Source organism: Rattus norvegicus, chromosome 1, assembly GCF_036323735.1.
Source record: "Rattus norvegicus strain BN/NHsdMcwi chromosome 1, GRCr8, whole genome shotgun sequence".
In the NCBI taxonomy this organism is placed as follows: domain Eukaryota; kingdom Metazoa; phylum Chordata; class Mammalia; order Rodentia; family Muridae; genus Rattus; species Rattus norvegicus.
The window spans coordinates 88120102-88138898 of NC_086019.1; the positions used below are offsets into that span (position 1 = coordinate 88120102).

At 51.4% G+C, this 18797-nt stretch overlaps 2 protein-coding genes across 6 annotated transcripts in view; one reads left to right on the forward strand and one right to left on the reverse strand.

Annotated features, from left to right (window-relative positions):
* Ercc1 (ERCC excision repair 1, endonuclease non-catalytic subunit) overlaps positions 1 to 15865 on the forward strand; it is a 36659-nt gene extending 20794 nt beyond the window's left edge. Inside the window, exons 1-10 of one of the 5 annotated variants that reach the window (XM_039103935.2) lie at positions 4042 to 4507; positions 5139 to 5250; positions 7111 to 7326; positions 9053 to 9156; positions 9677 to 9776; positions 11225 to 11301; positions 13780 to 13879; positions 14677 to 14748; positions 14874 to 14942; positions 15760 to 15863. In XM_039103935.2, coding sequence (XP_038959863.1) covers positions 5146 to 5250; positions 7111 to 7326; positions 9053 to 9156; positions 9677 to 9776; positions 11225 to 11301; positions 13780 to 13879; positions 14677 to 14748; positions 14874 to 14942; positions 15760 to 15813 — 897 coding nt within the window. In that variant the 5' untranslated portion in view covers positions 4042 to 4507; positions 5139 to 5145 and the 3' untranslated portion in view covers positions 15814 to 15863. Of the gene's footprint in view, positions 1 to 4041; positions 4508 to 4639; positions 4753 to 4819; positions 5045 to 5138; positions 5251 to 7110; positions 7327 to 9052; positions 9157 to 9676; positions 9777 to 11224; positions 11302 to 13779; positions 13880 to 14676; positions 14749 to 14873; positions 14943 to 15759 lie in introns of those variants that run through there. The other 4 variants (NM_001106228.1, XM_006228395.5, XM_006228396.4 and 1 more) reach the window with 4 other exon arrangements.
* On the reverse strand, positions 15392 to 18668 carry Polr1g (RNA polymerase I subunit G). Its single transcript, NM_001109416.1, has 3 exons — positions 18600 to 18668; positions 18307 to 18448; positions 15392 to 17220 (listed from the first exon to the last, which is right to left on the reverse strand). The coding sequence occupies exons 1-3, from the start codon at positions 18619 to 18621 to the stop codon at positions 16008 to 16010; spliced, it is 1377 nt and encodes a 458-aa protein (NP_001102886.1). The 5' UTR covers positions 18622 to 18668; the 3' UTR covers positions 15392 to 16007.
* Positions 18669 to 18797: the final 129 nt, after the last annotated feature.

Below are 18797 nucleotides of genomic sequence, written 5' to 3' on the forward strand. Positions count from 1 at the left end.
CACACACACACACACACACACTTACAATAATAATAACAGTAAAGAAAAATGTGGCCAGATATGGTGGTGTTCACTTTTAAATCCCAACACTTGGGAAGCAGAGGCAGGCAGATCTCTGTAAGCTCAAGGCTAACCTGGGTTACATAGTTTGTTCCAGCCTAGCTTGGACTACATAGAGAGACTGTCTCAAATGTATACATACGTACATACATGTGAAGGAAAATGGATAAATTCAAGAGATATGTAACAATTCATTAAAATAATAAAAAAATTCGCGTTACCCTACATTGGTACAGTTTACTAAAGACAGAACTCAGTAGGATTAAGGTGTCCTTTTTTTGACGTTTTTGGCATGCTATAGATCTAACCAAGGGTGTAGTACTATTTATTTGTACTGAGGCTACATGGCCAGTTTGTGCAGTGATGGGGATTGAACCCATGATGTTGTCAACATGAGTCAAATGCTCTACCAGCAGAGCATTATTCAGGCCATTATTTGATTTTATTAAGACAGGATCTTGTTGAGTAGCCTAGGTTGGCCTGTAACCTTTCATCCCCTGGCCTCAGTCCCTGGAGGGCTGGCATCTGAGTCCCTGCCTCGGTCACCATCCTCGGGCTTCAGTGAGCCGTCGCCTTCCCTCTCACGTTTATGACTCTGGTCTGCCGTGATTCCCTGCAGGCTCCATAAACTTAGCAAAGAAGCACAATAAAGTCTGCTTAGTGTCTACACGCGATTGTGTCCTCAAGCGGGGCGGGGCTGACGGCTCCTCCGGTTGTACTTTGGTAATCAGGCCTCTCCCGGATTCCCTAAGGCCTCAGCGCTCCCGCTTGACCTCAGGACCAGGTGGCCCAGGTGGCCCAGGTGCAGGCGACACAGCGAGGCACTGTCAGCCTGGCTGAGCTTCTCTAATAAGCAAGGTTGCAGTGCGCCCCTCCTAGGGCTAAAACGAGGCTCCCGGGCCACACCTGCCTGTCGCACCTGAGGCCAAAACAGAAAGCAAACGGCTGGTGCGTTGTTTTCTTCTTGCCATCACTTAAGTCCATGCTAATCCGCTAAATTAAATCTATCTTTAGCTCTGTCTCGTGTTGCCCTGGGCACCGTTCATTTATCCCAGGCCAGTAGGTCAGAGGGACGGCGCTCTGAAGTAAGTGTGCGAGTTCTCAAGTCTTTGGAGGCAGGGATAAGCACTCCCGGCAGAGGGAACATTCCATGGGATGGGGTGGGGCAGTACAGAAGACTCGTTATGGAACGATGGCTGTCTGTGGTCAAAGTGTCCGTACCTCCATGTCTCAAACACTTCAGTGCTCTTCCTAGTGAGAAGCACGTGTGCCTACCTGGGCCAATTTCTTTGGTGGAAGTTCTTCCCTAATCCAACTGCAGTGCCTCATGCTACAGACATCTTTTGCTGTGTTATCTATCTATCCATGAACACACTGTCCCAGTGGACACATTGAGGTGCACTAGTAGAAGAGGAGTCGGTGAAGGCGCGGGGGTCGGGTCCGGTGTGCTCCACTGTCCCCCCATCCGGGGGCCTCCACTCCGGGCCGGGTGAGTCAGCCCCGGGAGGCTCCCACGTCATCCAGGCCGCTCTGCTCCACGCTATTTCGGGCTCCGGGCGCTATAAATAGAGGTTCTCAGAGCCGAAGCGAGCCAGCCCCCCTCTCTGCTCGGGCCCCCTGCGTCCCCGGCCCGCCGCGATCGCCGTCACCGCGGCTAAGTTTAGAGGCGGGTGGGGACGCCGGCCTGGTCACTGCGGTCCCCCACCTTCGCCACCGCAGGCGGAACCTTTGAGGGTCTCCTACTGTCCAGCTCCTTTTTAGTCTAAGCCCCCAATACTCCATCCATTCTGGAGCGCAGAGGGGACCCGAGTTGATACAGGAGGAAGAAGCGCAGGAGGAGAGCCTAACCGGGATGCAGAGCGAGGAAAGTGGGATCATTTGAACTCAAAGCCCCAACGAGTGGGAGGACCTGGATCTGGATATGCAAGGCTCAGTGCAGAAACTGAACACAGAAAGCAAACTTGGGGATGCTGAAGAACTAGGGAGAGGAACTAGGAGGAACTTTTCCCGCCCTTGACTAATGCAAACGACTCAAAGTCACAGCCGCGGGCAGTCGGGACGCAGGATGGCTGCGGTTGGGATGCTCGCCGCCTTCCCGCCTGGGTCCTGAGCATCCGGCGTGGTCCTTCCCAAACCGTCCGAGAATCCTATAATAGCGGGACGCAGGCGACCCCTGCCGGTAGAGCCGAGAGGTGCAGGCTCAAGGCTTGGGATTCCTTTGCCCTGTGGAAGAAACTGAGCTAGGATTCTACTTAGCTTGGCATCCCAGGCGCGCTCTCTCACATTTCAGAGATGCAGAGACACGTGTCCTTGTACTTTATTTTTTAAATGGCATGCAATTCTATTTTGATTTATGTGTATTAGTGTTTTGTATACCTGGCACCTGAGGAGGTCTGAAAAGGGCATCAAATCCCCTGGAGCTGTAGTCACACAGAAGGTTGGGAATGCTGCGAATCGAGTCCTCAGGAAGAGCAGTCAGTGTTCTAAGCTGCTGAGCTAATTTCCCAGTCCCTGGTTCTTTTTTCATGGGAAGGGGGTAGTGCGAGAGTCTTCCTATGTATCCCTGACTGAACTCACTGTGTAGATCAGGCTGCCCTTGAGCTCACAGAGATCGCCTGCTTCTTCTTCTCCAGTGTTGGGGTTGACACCAATACATCTAGCGGGGTTTTTTTTGTTTACTTGTTTTGTTGTTGTTCAGGGTCTTGCTTTGTGGCATAGGCTGGTCTGGAAGTCACTAAGTAGCTAAAAGCTAGCTTGGAACTTGACCCAGTCCTCCCGCCTCAGTGTGTGGGGGCGGGGGGCTGGGTTTACAAGCGTGCTGGTGGTTGCTACCATTCACTGCTGTCTGTCTTAAGATACCCTTTTAACCTCAGCAAATGATTTCAGGTAGCGAAAATGAGGCATACAGTGGGGACTCGCCACTCAGAGGTTCGGTTTCAGCGCCTCCTTCACAGAACACACGGGTCAGGCGCGCCCTCTGGAGGCTAGGCTTATGCACGGTGCTCTGATTCGTTGGCAGCTCAGTCCTTTTCCTCTCTAGGATCAAGGGTTACTTACTATTAAATTTAATTAATTAATTGATTTTGAGTCAGGGTCTCATTTTGTAGTTCTGGCTGACCTGGAATTCACTTTGTAGGTCAGGCTGGCCTCAAACTCACGGAGATCTGCCTGTCTCTGCCTGAGTGCTGGGATTAAATGTGTGAGCCATCTTGCCTGACTATTAATAGTTCTGTTGTGTATCATAGTTCCAAAGGCCTGGGGCCATGGCTCAGTAGTAGAGTCTCTGCCTAGAATTCCCAGCGTAGGCAGGTGCTTGTACACACACACACCTCACAACTAGAAAAACATTTTAGAAAGCCATAGAGGGATTACATATTATGACCTTAGGGCATGTCCTTTCTCAATTCACGAAGACCAAAAGGAAATGGAAAACACATTGGTCAATGAGTCCAAAAATGGAGAATTTTAAAAGTATGAACCCTGGGGGTGGGAGGCACAGGCGGGAAGGGGGGTGAATAGGGAGAAGGATCGGATAGGGGGCTTCTGCCCGGGAAACCGGGAAAGGGAATAACATTTGAAATGTAAATAAAAAAAATCCAATAATAAAAAGAAAGTGTGAACCCGAAGGAAAGAACTGCAACCTATGGAAGTGACTAACCGAATCAATCCTTAAGCATCACTCCAATAAATGGGCGGTAATAAAAAAGATGCTCATCTCCTTTTCCTCCCCCCCCCTTTTTAATTTTAAAAACTGTTGAACTGAATTGCTCATTTCGAAAAAAATGGGCAAAGGATATGAGCCGATCTTTGAAAAAAGAAACGGGCAAAGGAAATGAGCAAGAGCACCAAATATGTATAAGACCATTAAACTCACAAAACGATGCCCTATTTCCTTAGCAATCACAGAACTACAAGTTGGAACCGGGTGAAACTGTCCTTCCAGGAAATGACTAATACTAAGTCATCCGTGGAGCCCCAGGTCTCCGGGCACAGGTGTCCCTCAGGAAGCCAGTTCTGACACCCGGGCTGGGTCAGGTGCTCCTCCTAACTTGGTCTCAATGTCCTCTGGGCTCTCCCTTTCCGGTCCTGCTCGCTCTGGGTTGTACCTGTTTGGGTAGCAACATGTCTGACTGTCCCTTTGGACTCTCTAAGCCCTAAAGAAATCATCGCTGTCAGTAGCAGTCCCCGCTTGGGATGCAAGTGGGGAATGGCTTAGAACGAGTGAGTCAATGTCAGTGGGCTGAGTCACCCACACTAACCGGAGAGCGTCCTCTGAAATCTGTCTCTCTGTCTCTCTGTCTCTCTGCCTGTCTCTGTCTCTGTCTGTCCCACTTCCTTTCACCTCCCCCTCCTCCCTCCCGTTTGATCATCACTGAGCCGCGTCTGGAGTCTGGGAAGCGCTCAAGAGGGCCTTGGAACAGAACCACTTTAAGTTAAAGACTCCCAGGTACTAGGCTCCACACGCTTCCAACCGCCCCAAACTACGACGGTCCTCCAGGACCATAGAGAGCAGCGCGAAGAGTTCTCCGCTCTATCTCCCCTGGGGAGCAGCGAGATGAGCGTAGGACTAGAGCGGCCGGAAGTGAGTTTAGCAGGAGGCACGCCTGCCGCGCTGGCCGTGCTGGAGGTGCTGGCGTTGTATCGCCTCTATTCCCCCTGTGGTATTTTCTTCTAGGGATCGGGAAAGAGCAGGTGAGTTTTGGCGGTGCTTAGACCCAGAGAGGGGCAGGGTGGGAGGTGGATGGAGGCCTCAGATTGATGATTGGCAGAGAGAGAAGCCAATCATTGCGGAGGCTGAGACTAGGCCGAGACTGGGCGGGACGAACTCCTCCAGGTGTACCTCTGGGGGCGGAGCCAACTGCCCCTGTGCGAGTGTGGTGCGGGAGCAATAGACAGGTAGGCGGGTCTATAAGCCCTCTAGACCAATCTGGAGTGAGCAGGAGGAAACCGGTGGGCCCACGGTTTGGTCTTCTGGAACCTAAGGGTATCGAACCGAGCAACCTTTTGGAGGGTATTGCTGTGAACCAAGTGTCCTTCGAATATGGAAATGCCAACGCCTATGTTGTCACGCCTTTCAGGCCCCAGATGGACCCTGGGAAGGACGAGGAAAATCGGCCACAGCCCTCAGGACCACCCACCAGGAAGAAGTTTGTTATCCCACTGGAGGAAGACGAGGCGCCTTCTTCAGGGGTAAGGACGAGGACTTGGGGATTCTTGGGAGTAAAGGGGACAGTAAAGGATCCCTGGGACAACGGTGTGAGTTTAGGCTTGGGTTGCTTAGGAAAAATAACCGGCCGTGCTTTTGAAAGCCTCGGTTTCCCCGTTGTTAAAACGGCATGGCAAGATGGTTAAGAGAGAGACTGGCAGCTAGGCTATGGCCAGTGATGGCTTTTGTTGGTTTAGTTTGGGTCTTCGTTTGGGTCACATGTTTCCTAGGCTAGCCTTGAAATTGATGTATAGCTAGGGTTGGAGAACCCTGTTCCTTCCATCTCCACTTCCCAAGTGCTGGGATTACAGCAATGGGCCATCCTGTTGTTTGTTTGCTTGTTTTAATTTTACGCGGGTGGATATTTTGTGTACACGTTTGTCTACGTTTGTCTGTACACTACATGTTGACCTGCAGAGGCCAGAAGGATTTGGATCCCCTAGAACTGGAAAGAGTATTGAACCTCCATGTCTGTGCTGGGAATTGAACCCAGATCCTTTTGATGATCAGCCAGTGCTCTTAACTGAGAAGCCATCTCTCTAGCCTCTAAAACATTTCTTAATGGTGTCTGTACACATATGGTTGAGTGCCATGAAGTTCTTGTGAAGGTCAGAAGATAACCTGTGGGACTTGGTTCTATCCTCAAACTGTGTAGATCCCCAGGATTGAACTGAGGTCACAAAGCTGGCAAGTACTTTTACCCACTGACCTGTGTGTGTTGCCTGCCTGCCTGTCTGCGCTCTCTCTCTTTCTCCTTTTCTTTCTTCCTTTCTTCCTTTTTCTTTCTTGGCAGAGCCTTGCTATGATCTAAAACTTGTAACAATCCTCCTGCCTCCACCTCTCAAGTGATAGGGCACTGCAGGCACGTTTCACCACACTAAACTCTGCTGTGTGTTTTGTGTGACCAATATTCTGAACTTTCAAGATATGAATTTGTATCTGACCTTTTTCTGTTATTTTGTTTTTACATTTATTTATATAGCGCGCACGTGTGTGTGTGTGTGTGTGTGTGTGTGTGTGTGTGTGTGTGTGTTACTTGTCAGGGCATTTGTGTGGAGGACAGTTCTCTCTTCCCACCAGGTAACTTTCAGGCTTCGCTTCAAGCCTAGGTTGTCAAGCACCACTATCCACTGAGCCATCTCCCTGGTCCTGGATCTGACATTTAAGAATTGGAAGCAAGGGCTGGAGAGGTGGCTCAGTGGTTAAGAGCACTGACTGCTCTTCCAGAGGTCCTGAGGTCAAATCCCAGCAACCACATGTGGCTCACAACCATCTGTAATGAGATCTGATTTCCTCTTCTGGTGTGCCTGAAGACAGCAACAGTATACTTACATATAATAAATAAATAAATCTTTAAAAAATTTAAAAAAAAGAATTGGTAGCAAGCTATCTATCATCCATCTATCCATCCATCATCTATCTGTCATCTATCCATCCATCTTCTATCTATTTATCTATCTATCATACATGGAATGGGCCATGGGGACAACTGAATGCAGGGGAAGACAGTCCAGAGGCTCTGAGGTGAGCAAGCCTGAGGTGGGGACCCTAGCAGAGTGAGGCTGGGGCGCTACGACACATGAGGAGCGCGTCTAGAGGTAAGGCTATAAGAGCAGCCTAGAGCATTGAGGCTTCTGCCTCCCAAGTGCTGGGATGATAGGTGCACACTACTGTGCCAAGCTCACTGAGGGCTTCTGTGCACGCTCAGGTACACACTTAACCAACTGAGCCATAGCCCAGGCCCTTAGCCTGGGAAAGCATCTGGAAGGAGGGTGGTAAGAGTCAGAGGAGGGGGAGGATTCCAGTGTCCCTTCCCCACCCCCAATTCTCCATTCTCTTCACAGGCCAAGCCCTTATTCAAATCATCACGGAACCCCACCCCCACAGCAGCCTCAACCCATTCCGCCCCTCTGACATACGCAGAGTACGCCATCGCCCAGCCTCCAGGAGGGGCTGGGGCCACAGTGCCCACAGGCTCTGAACCTGCGACCGGAGACAGCCCCAGCCAGACTCTGAAAGCAGGAACAAAATCCAGTAGCATCATCGTGAGCCCGCGGCAGGTGAGAGCAGAAGATGGGGTGCTGGGGGTTCTGGTGGGAAACCCTGTTCCAGGGATTAGTGTTGGGAGCGGTGGAAGGAGGGTTGGGGTTCACATGCTCTGTTTATTCATCCCTTCCTCATACATTTGTTACTTTACTTCATTCATTAATTCCTGAATTCATTCATTCATATATACATTTATACATACATTCATATATACATTCCTTCATCCATTCATTCAGTCACATATTCATTTATTCCTTCCTATAGATACCCCACCATTCATGCATTTGCCGATGGGCTTGTGGGTTCAGGGTGCCCTAACCCTCCTGCTAGGACTGTCACTTTGTTTAGGCAACTTGGCTCCTGTCCTCAGGTCTGTTCATCTCTTCAGAACCTCTAGGGAGAACCTCTAGTCACTGGCACGCTGCCCAAGTTATGTAGTCCAGGCTGGCCTCAAACTCAGACCTTCCTGTCTCTGCCTCCCGAGTGCTAGGGTTAAAGGTGTGCACCGCTACGCCCAGCCTCCCACCCAGCTTTATAGTGAAGGATTTTGGTGTCTGTGGTAGCTTGAATGAATTACTTTGTGCATTCATTCATTCCTTTCTCCATGCATTAACTTCCATTCATGTAATGCCTAGGGTGTCATGGCCTGGGTAGGGGCATAGCCTTCCACACTCTCTTCCACACTCCAGCTTTGAACTCAGTCCTTTTGGGTTATTGTAGATTATGACACAGGCTTGGATTGATGCTGACCCTAACAGAGGCTTGGATTGATGCCGACCCTAACTATTGGTGATCCTTGGGCCCTCCCTTCTGTGGAGGTGGGGGTGGGCAGACAATTCCAACCCTGAATTCTGAGCATGGGTCCTCTGAGTCTGTTCTGGACCAAATAGAGGCCACTATGAGTCACCCAGGAGAACACAAGGTGTTCCCATCCCTCTGGGGTCCCTCGGGCCTTAGGAAGTCCATGTTAGATGCTATCTAGGAGTCAGGAAATTCCAAAAGTCTCAAGAATCCAGGTCAGGGTGCACGTAGCAGATGGTCCACAAGGCTTCAGGAGAGACATATCTGGGCCTGGAGAACCTGGGCCTGGCCTGGTCACTGCTGTGTCCCCAGCATAGGGACAGTATGTGCTCTCTAAGTGCTTCCAAGGTGGATTAGAGCTTGGGTTGCCTGAATACTTTCAGTCTTGGGCTGTTGATGTTCTCGGGAGCGGAGGAGGGGAACTGGAGAGGTGCCCTCTACCTTCCGGGGCCCAGGGCTGTGGCAGAGCTCAGATGATACAGCTGATCATTACTTGTAAGGTGGCCTCGAGGGAGTGTGATGGTGGCCTCAGCCTGTGAGGCGCTATGGTGGTGGAGGAGGGTGTGGGCAAGGTCCAAATTCTATCAGATAAGTAGGGGAAGGAAAACTGCAGGACTGGCCTAGGGTACTAATGTGGGATCCTCCCTGGGAGGGGCAAGTGTGCATGTTGCTAGGTTACAGTGAGGGCTGGTGACCAGCAAAGAGAGGATGGATTGATACTAGGACAGAAACTAAAGGGGAGTGTGGGGGGACTATGGTAAAGGCCTGGGGACAGGGAGGGCTAACACTCATTCCAAGCTGAGGAGTGTGGGAAGAGAATCTGGAAAAGACCCAAGAAGTTGGTGGGGCTTGGGGCAGGAAGAAGTGGGGGAGGGCCCAGCCTTTACCTTAGTTCAAGGGTAACCCCTATAAGTGGCTTCTACCTTTCTCCCTTGGCAGAGGGGCAACCCCGTGTTGAAGTTTGTTCGCAGTGTGCCCTGGGAATTCGGTGAGGTGACTCCTGATTATGTGCTGGGCCAGAGCACCTGCGCCCTTTTCCTCAGGTGAGCTCCAGGTGCTTTGAAGTGGGGTGGGGGGGGGCGGTCCTGTCCCACTCTTTTGGCATTTTGAGCTGCTGAGTTGGAAAAGTGGGGTTCAGTGTTGTGGGCTCTGGGCCTGTGCATGACTCTGTGTTGAAGAAGTGGTTGGGGCCTACAATTACCTAGAACAAGGGTAGCTGGGGCTGGACCCTGGGTCTGAGGAATGGAAGCTAGAGTCTGACTTCTGTATCTGAGGGAAGCTTCGGTCTGTATTTCTGGGTCTGAGGGAGGAAAGCTGGACTCTGATTTGAGGGAAGAAGCCAAGTGTCCAGTCCCCCCTGAATTCTACAGCTGGCTGCCCTTGCCTGCCATGACCCTTCCTAGAAATCCATCCCAGTCGTTGACTTCCCTGGGCCTCTGGCAAGGTTGTCCCCTTTGCTGCACTAATGGGTCCCAACCTCTGGATGCCAGTGAGGTATATAAGGATGTCTGCAGTCTCAGGGACATTGAGACCCTCAACTTGTCCCTTCCCTGTCTCCACTAGCCTCCGCTACCACAACCTGCATCCAGACTACATCCATGAACGGCTGCAGAGCCTGGGGAAGAACTTCGCCCTGCGTGTGCTGCTGGTCCAGGTGGATGTGGTAAGCAGGTCTGCCGAGCCGGCCTCATTCTTTCTATGCCTGGGCTGACAAAGCCCTTTGAAGACCAACTGGATTAGGATCTCAGTGCAGAATGGATTTTCACTGAAGTTAAAATTGCCCCAGGTCTCTTGGAAAACCTATGTGGGCTGGAAGGTGGGAAGGAAAAGTTGTCTAGGGCCAGATAGGGTGATGTGTTCCTGCAAGCTGATCCCAACACTTCAGAGGCTCAGGCAAGAGAATTTTAAGTTCCTCAGACAGCCAGGGCTGCAGAGCGAGACTTTGACTCAAAACACATAGGATTCCTCGCTCAGCAGAGCCCGTGCCTAGAATCCCCCAGGAAGGGGCTGGGGACGTGGCCCAGTGGTAGAGCCCTGCCTATCACGCAGTAGGTTTAGTTCACAGTATTATAAAGTAAAAGCTTGCCTCATGCCCATTTCCTAAATATGTTAGACTTTGTTCTCTATTTTTCACCAGTCTGACATGTCAGATCCACAGTTTCTTCTTGCTTACTGTCCTGGCCACACCATCTTTGTTTGTTACTTTATGTATTTAAGACAAAGTCTCACAACACAGCCGAGGGAAGTCTAGAGTGTATAGCCCATGCTGGCCTTGACCTTATGACCACCTCCTGTCCTAGCCTCTTGGGTGTTAACATTAAAGTTTGAGCCAGGGGCTGGAGAGATGGTTCAGTGGTTAAGAGCACTGACTGCCCTTCCAGAGGTCCTGAGTTCAATTCCCAGCAACCACATGGTGGCTCACAACCATCTGTAATGGAATCTGATGCCCTCTTCTGGTGTGTCTGAAGACAGTGACAGTGTAGTCATGAGTGTGCTCATCTGTCTGACCTCCGGTCTTCACCCTCCTTTCATAATGGCAGCTCTTCTTGCTCAGGACTTCTCTTAGCTCCCTGTACTCCAGCAGGGAACTGTCCTCCCTTGTGTGGGAAGTGAGGGCCTGCCTTCCACAGTGCCCTCCCCTGCTGCCAGGCTACACCTAAGTTTCTTTATTTGGTGCTCTTTAAAGGATTTAAATGAGAGAGAGAGAGAGAGAGAGAGAGAGAGAGAGAGACAGAGAGACAGAGAGACAGAGAGAGAGACAGAGAGACAGAGAGAGAGAGAGAGAGAGTGTGTGTGTGTGCATGCATGCATTTGAGTGAACTTATACACAAAGAAGTCAGAGGAGGGTGTTGGATCTTGGGGAATCAGATCAAGTGTTCAAACTTGAAGCCAGGCGCCTTTACCAACTGAGAGGAAAGATGCCCGAGAGGCCTTGCACGTCCACTGGTACTTGGGGTACCACAGCCAGCTTCCTGCCCGTGCTGGGGACTGCACTCTGGCCCTTGTGGCTTTACCGACGGTTCTGTCTCTCCCCAGCTCAGATGTTGGGTTTCCACGCTATAAATCCCTGTTTTCACCCAGGTCTCTACTTCTGATGTTCTTCTCTTCCAGAAAGATCCCCAGCAGGCTCTTAAGGAGCTGGCTAAGATTTGCATCTTGGCTGACTGCACCCTGGTCCTGGCCTGGAGGTGAGACACATCACTCCATCCTCACAGCCATCCCCCTGCACCAGCCAAGGCAGCCTGTGTAGTGGTAGTGGTTTCCTAAGCCAGGCATGGGGACACAATCGCAGCACTGGGAAGTTAAGGCCAGGGCAGGTCCAGGGCCAGCCTGGGCTAATTAGATCAGAGGTCAGATATGTCCAGGTTAGACCCAACAGCTGAAATAATTCTGTGTCTAGTGTTTCTGGTTTGTTCTGTTTCCCACAGAGTCTCCATAGCCAGGGCTATCCTGACATACAGCCGTCTGCCTGCCTCAGCCTCCTGAACGCTGGGGTTGAGTGGCCACATCTGTGTCCATTTCTCCACTGCTAGATGTGATTTAATTGGTTCACCAACTAAACCACAAATAGTCAATTTGGGAAAGAAAAGGAGCCATCCCTTCCTTACCATAAGTAAAATTAAACCCTGGTAAATTAATAGCTTTCAACTTAGAAAGACACACTTCAGTAAGAATGTTTGTGAGGGCAAGGGCTGGCTTCATTGACAGTGCTTCGTGACACACGGAAATCTTCACGGCTCACACTTGTAATCCCAGCACTTGAGAAATGGAGACAGGAGGACCAGAAGGTCTGTGAAACCTTTAGCTAAGGAACCAATTAGTTCATTTATTTTTATTTATTTTGAGACATGGTTTTTCCGTGTAGCTCTGGCTGTCCTGGAACTCACTCTGTAGACCAGGCTGGCCTCCAACTCAAGAGATCTGCCTGCCTCTGCCTCTGCCTCTGCCTCCCAAGTGCTGGGATTAAACGCGTGCACCACCACTGCCAGGCTAAGTAAGCAGTTTAAAGCCAGGTTGGGATACATGAAACCCTGTCTCAGAAAGAAATCTAAGTCTGTATGTGACAGTGTACATCTGTAATCCTAGCACTCAGAGGCTGCAGGAGGATCATCAGTTCAAGGCTAGGCAGGGATACGTGTACTGGTAAATATTAAAAAAAGAATCTACCGGGCTGGAGAGATGGCTCAGCAGTTAAGAGTACTGACTGCTCTTCCAGAGGTCATGAGTTCAAATCCCAGCAACCACATGGTGGCTCATAACCATCTGTAACGAGATCTGATGCCCTCTTCTGGTGTGTCTGAAGACAGTGACAGTGTACTCGTCATATATAAAATGAATAAATAAAATCTTTAAAAAAAAAAAAAAAAGGGCTGGAGAGATGGCTCAGCGGTTGAGAGCACTGACTGTTCTTCCCGAGGTCTTGAGTTCAAATCCCAGCAACCACATGGTGGCTCACAGCCATCTGTAATGAGATCTGATGCCCTCTTCTGGTGTGTCTGAAGACAGTTATAGTGTACTTACACATAAAATAAATAAATAAATATTTAAAAAAAAAAACAGAATCTACCAACCCAGGCTAGCGCCGGCTCCGGTGGACCACATGGAGTCAGCATCTCAGTCAACCAAGTGTCTCAATGGCCAGGCTCCCAGTCTTCATCCCACGTTGCCACTGGCTACTCTCTGAGCCCTGCAGCAGCCGCCCTCTGCAACTCTCTTGTGGACTCTGCTCACATTCCCACCGTCCTCCCCCTGTGATTATAGTCACAACTCCAGTAACCCGTGAAAATCAGAACTCAATAAGCTTGTAATTTAGCAATCAGATTTATATCTTAAATTCTCAATCCACAAAACGTCCACATAATAAATTCACAACCAATTGACAATGATCTAAACTGCTCACCTAGATAAGACAAATTGTCCTAAAAAAAAAAAATCCATCCCTTTAGAAATATTCATAACTACCTGTTGCCATTTTAGGTCACATACATCTGTGTCATCCTTCTCCTCCATCTTGGTTCTTCTCCTTTCTTTTCCTCTCTCCCGCTGTACAAATCTCTGTCCCCACCTTACTTTTTCACTGTCCAATCACAGGCCTTGCCTTATCTTGTGCCAGCCCTCACCTGCAAATAGACATCAACTACAGATAAATAGTGAGACTTTGTGGTAGTAGAAGAAACTCAAGAAGGGAGATGGGGGCGTGGCTCAGTGGTAGAGCCCCTGCCTAGAATCCCCCAGTGAGGGGCTGGGGGCGTGGCTCAGTGGTAGAGCCCCAGCCTAGAATCCCCCAGTGAGGGGCTGGGGGCGTGGCTCAGTGGTAGAGCCCTGCCTAGAATCCCCCAGTGAGGGGCTGAGGGCGTGGCTCAGTGGTAGAGCCCCTGCCTAGAATCCCCCAGTGAGGGGCTGAGGGCGTGGCTCAGTGGTAGAGCCCCTGCCTAGAATCCCCCAGTGAGGGGCTGGGGGCGTGGCTCAGTGGTAGAATGTCTAGCATGTACAATATCCTGGGTTCCATCCCAAGCATGACCAAAATAATGCATGTGTGAGAACCCACTGCACTGGGCTCCCTGCTGAGGACAGGAATGGGGCTGAGATTGGGCTAGCCTTTGTATGAAGAGTCCCAAGTGATAGATAGCCCTCTCACCCCGGCTGACATGATTCCTGTTACCCAGTGCAGAGGAAGCAGGGCGGTACCTGGAAACCTACAAGGCGTATGAGCAGAAGCCTGCTGACCTCCTTATGGAAAAGCTGGAACAGAACTTCCTATCACGGGTGAGAATGCAGCATCTTGTCCTTCTGTACTTCCTGATCCTGTAATGGCTTCTGGGTTGAGCTTGGTCCTTTTTTTTTTTTTTTTTTTTTTTTTTTCCGGAGCTGGGGATCGAACCCAGGGCCTTGCGCCTGCCAGGCAAGCGCTCTACCGCTGAGCTAAATCCCCAACCGAGCTTGGTCCTTTCCAAAGCAAGTCCATTGATGATGAGGCATGGGTGGCCAGTCCTCCCTCATCCCCTCCTACCAGCTTGAAGTGTCTTTTAAGTACAAACCAGACCCTGCCTCCCTTAGCTCTGACCCCCTAGCCTGCCCCCAGCATCTATGATCCTATTCTCTGCTGCAACCCATGTTTCCCCCGCCAGCTCTAACGCCTCCTCCTACAGGAAGCCCTCCTTCATCCCCTCAGCCTAGTAGCCCAAAGTGCCACCCTGACCCTCCTGGGACTGCAGCATCCCCTACCAAACAGCAACTTCTGGAGGTTAATTTGTAAATGTAATGGTTGATGCTTTTCAGCTCTAAAGAGGGACTTTACATTTCCTTCTGGGTGTCCTGAGCGCTGGGAAGTGAACTTAGGTCCTCTGGAGGGGCTGGGTGTGTCTGTAATTGCTGAACCATCTCTTCTGCCCCATTTTTGTTGTTTTGAGGACAGTAACTCCCCAGGCCTGGCAGGCCAGAGCCTGGCTGGAGATCAGGCTGGCCTCAAACTTGCAGGAGCCCTCTAGCACCTGCTTTCTAAGCACTGGATTCACAAGCTGCCCCTATGCCCAGCTCCCTAGAAAACATCCTTTCCCTTCCAGGCCACTGAGTGTCTGACCACCGTGAAATCTGTGAACAAGACTGACAGCCAGACCCTCCTCACTACATTTGGAGTAAGAGGCCCCCTGGGTACCCCTTCCTGACCTCCCCATGGCCCACAGGGCCCACCCTGGGCCCCTGCAGCTGGGACAGGTAAGGGTTTAGAGCACACAGCCCTGACCTCGAGTCTACCTTGCAGTCCCTGGAACAGCTCATCACCGCATCACGGGAGGATCTAGCCTTGTGCCCAGGCCTGGGCCCCCAGAAGGTAAGAATTCTAGGGGGACACTACAGAGGATGAGGTACGGGAATGAGCCCCAAATCAATGGACTTTAGACTTAGGTTGTATTAAGGGGCTACTGGTTTTAGACAGGGTCTAAATCTCACTATAGATCAGGTGGGGCCTGAACTCAGCTATGCTGCTGACTTCTGCTAACATCACGAGCGTAAGCCACCATGCTTGTTCGAAAAGGCTCCATAACGTTTTTTCCTGTCAGGCCAAGTTGGTAGAGTGCTTGCTTAGCATGCACAAAGCCATGGCTCTGACCCAGCACTGGCTAAATTAAGTGTGGTGAGCATGCTTCCAGCAGCTGTGTAAGGCAGGAGAGCAAAGGCTGGGTTCAAAGCCATCCCTGGCTAAGCAGCTAGTCAGGCAGCCCAGGATGCTCGGCCCCATCTCTCAAAAGTAAGACTTTTTGTTGGTTTGTTTTATTAATGTAGCTGAGGTTACACTTCTTTTTTTTTTTTTTTTTTTTTCTTTTTTCTTTTTTTCGGAGCTGGGGACCGAACCCAGGGCCTTGCGCTTGCTAGGCAAGCGCTCTACCACTGAGCTAAATCCCCAACCGGAGGTTACACTTCTGATCCTCCTGCCTCAGCCTCCCAAGCGCTGGGATTAAAGGTGTGCAGCAGCAATGCCCAGCCGATGGACTAGTTTTAGGTCCATTTACACCCACCTCTGGCCAGCCTCAAGTAGAAACCACACACCCAAAGCTCCTCGACAGGAGAATAAGAGGCGGAACCCCGCACCAAACAGAACAGGCAAACAGTATCTTTAATGACAAGTTCTCCTCTCCCCTTGTCTTCAGGCCCGCAGGCTTTTTGAAGTACTACATGAACCCTTCCTCAAAGTGCCCCGATGACCCCCTGCCACCGAGGCTCCGTGTCACACAATAAAGCATTTCCATGCCCAGGCTCTTGTGGTTGTGCATGTTTGCTTGGGGAGGGAGCAGGGAGCGGCTACACCGCTGATGTCTGACCATAACCCTGCAAGTTCCTCCCTTTCCCCTTCCTCAGGGTGGTGTGATGGCTCCTCCTGTCCCGTGGGAGACATCTCTCAGTGGGGAATGGTGTTTTGTACCCTACTTTCCTGATCCTTCTTTTTCTTCTTCTTGGGGGATCCCTGACCTGCCCTGGGCTCTGGTTCCTCAGATTGTCTTGGGTCAGTCACCTCAGACCCAGGCTCTGTTGCTTTCTGTCCTCTCTCTTTTTTCTTGCTGGGTACTGGAGCCCCCTGGGGCTCAAAATCAGCTGGAAGTGCAGCCTCTGTCACCTCTGCTGCCAAGGCCAGTGCCTCATCCACACACTTCCCCTTTTTCTTCTTCTTTGTTTTCTTGGGGGACACAGGAGCTACTTCAGCCTGAAGCCCTGGTTCTAAAAGCTCCGTCTCCATGAGCACTCCAGGGAGGCCCATCTCTGCCTCCATCACCAAATTCTGTCTCTTTTCTTTTTTCCTCTTCTTTGTGGGGGACAGTAGTATGGTTTCCTCGTGGGGTTCCACAGTGACCTGTGGCTGAGAGTCAGCCATGGTGCCATCCACTTCCTCTGCCCCTTCAGCTTGCTTCTGCCTCTTTCTCTTTTTGGTGGGAGACAGGAAGGGCCCCTCAGGAGGCTCTGTCTGAGCCACGGGTTCCATGTGCCCCGGATCCTCTTCCGCCTGGAGTGTCTCTGCCCCCTTGGACTTCTTCCTCTTCTTGCTGCCGGTGGCAGAGGGGACTGGCAGCTCGGCCAGCTCGGCCAGCGGCTCCATCCCCTTAGCCTCTGCCTCCTCATCCACATGATGCCTCTTTCTCTTCTTCTTCACATCCATTCCTAGGTCACCCCAGGCTGTTTCCACTTTCATGGCCTCGTGCCTGTTCACAGCCTCCTGAGTGTCTGAGGCCTCTGCATCCTTTCTCTTCTTTTTCCTCTTCCCTGAAGTGGGGGACCTCAGAACCGAGGCTGAACCCGGCCCTGTGACAGGAGGGCTACCTCCGAAGGCAGAGAAGCGAGGCCGCAGGCCAGCAGGGATCTGAGGTGGCAGGCTTGTGGGGATCGGCTGCAGGGGGACCCGAGAGATAAGATATTCCTGAGGACCCTCCATGATCCTTAAGCTTCCGTTGGGGGCAGGGGCACAGGCGAGCCTGCCACCTGCCTCCATTGAAGACATGAGCAAGGTGGCTTCCCCAGCCTGGGGGCCGCTGGTAACGACCCGGTATCGGTGCTTCTTGCCGTCCAGTTTGCCCTTAACAGTCTTGGAGCCAGAGAGAGGCACACGCCGCCCATTGAGGCTGAGGAGAGAGAGGGAGAAACAGTGGCTGACCTTTTCCAGGCTGGGGTGCAACTGAGCGCTAGAACCCAGGTGCAAGACCCTGAGCTCTGTTTCCTGTTTCCAATCAACCAACCACCTTCTAGGGGTTTGAGGGATGCCTAGAATTCCTGACCAGCCTGGGGCCACCTCCCAGGGATTAGGTATGTGCCACCCGGGGCTGTTTCCTGAGTAAGTGAGGCTGGCTTAGTACTCCTCAGCTCATGCTGGCCTTAAAGTCTACTGTTTTCCTGCCTCCACCTCCCAAGTGCTTGAGATTATATCCATCCCCACCATTACTGGCTAAGTGATATTTAAGGTGGGCAGGGGATAAGTCTGGGGCATGGAGTGTGTGTCTAACATGAACAGCCTCTGGATTTGTTCATTAGCACTGCATAAAACCAGACTTGGTGGCTGAATTTGGGATGGATGCAGGAAGATCAGAAGTTTAAATACTACATGGGATATAAGGGTCTCCAAAATGGGTGGAGTTGGCTCAGCAGCAGTTGGGAGCAGTGCCTGCTCATCCAGAGGTCTGAGTTCCCAGCAACCAGAGTGGCTCACAACCATCTATATTGGGATCTGATGACCTCTCCTGTCTGATGAGCTCTTCTATCATGCAAGCACACAAGCAAACAGAGTGCTTATATACATAAATCTTTTACGAAAGATTTTCTAAAACAAAGAGCCTGTGACATCCACTTTTAAACCCAGTCCTCAGGAAACTGAAGCTGGTGAACGCTGGTTCTTAGAAACCACCCTGGGCTACAGAATAAGGCCGTCTCAAAACAACCCAGAGCAGTATTTCCGGGTTGCTCAGAAATGCCATCTTGCCCAGTGGTGGCACACGCCTTTAATCCCGCGCTCCAGAGGCAGAGGCAGAGGCAGAGGCAGAGGCAGAGGCAGGCAGATTCTGAGTTCGAGGCAACACAGAGAAACCCTGTCTCGAATTTTCAAAAAAGCCGTCTAAAGTTATGGTTCACAGTCTACAGTGTGTGAGTTCAGCCCCCGGAGGGTTCAGCCTCTAGGAGGTGGGAGGATCCTCCCAGTATTGGAAGCGACCACTCACCATTGTGGGGCGAAGTCTGCAGGGGCTCGGATAAGCCACACTTCCGTATCTGGACCTGTAAGCGCCTCCAAGGAGAAACGGGGGGGATCCGAGTCTGGAGACATCGCCGTGAAGTGGGGTGGGCAGGAGAACCGAGTGGCACCTGAGAGGAGACAGTCAGGGGGCCCTTTTGACATGGCCAACCTCTCAAAGTACTCGTAGGTCCCTCACCGCCCCCGCAGACCTCCCCCAACCCCTTCTGCACCCAGACCCTCCCGGATGCCCCTCCCTCCACCAATTCAAGCTCCACTCACCACAGGCCGAGGTACCCTCCATCCCAACTCTAGAGAAGTCCACGCAGGACCTGCGCGGAACGCTGCCCACCACGTGGAGCCCAGGGGTGGGGCGGCACCCGGAAGCATCCAAGCTGCGTAAGAGAGCTGTGTCGTGGCTCAGCGCTGTCACTATTTGTAGAACCCTGCTAAACTCCACTCTTAAAATTCACACATCAG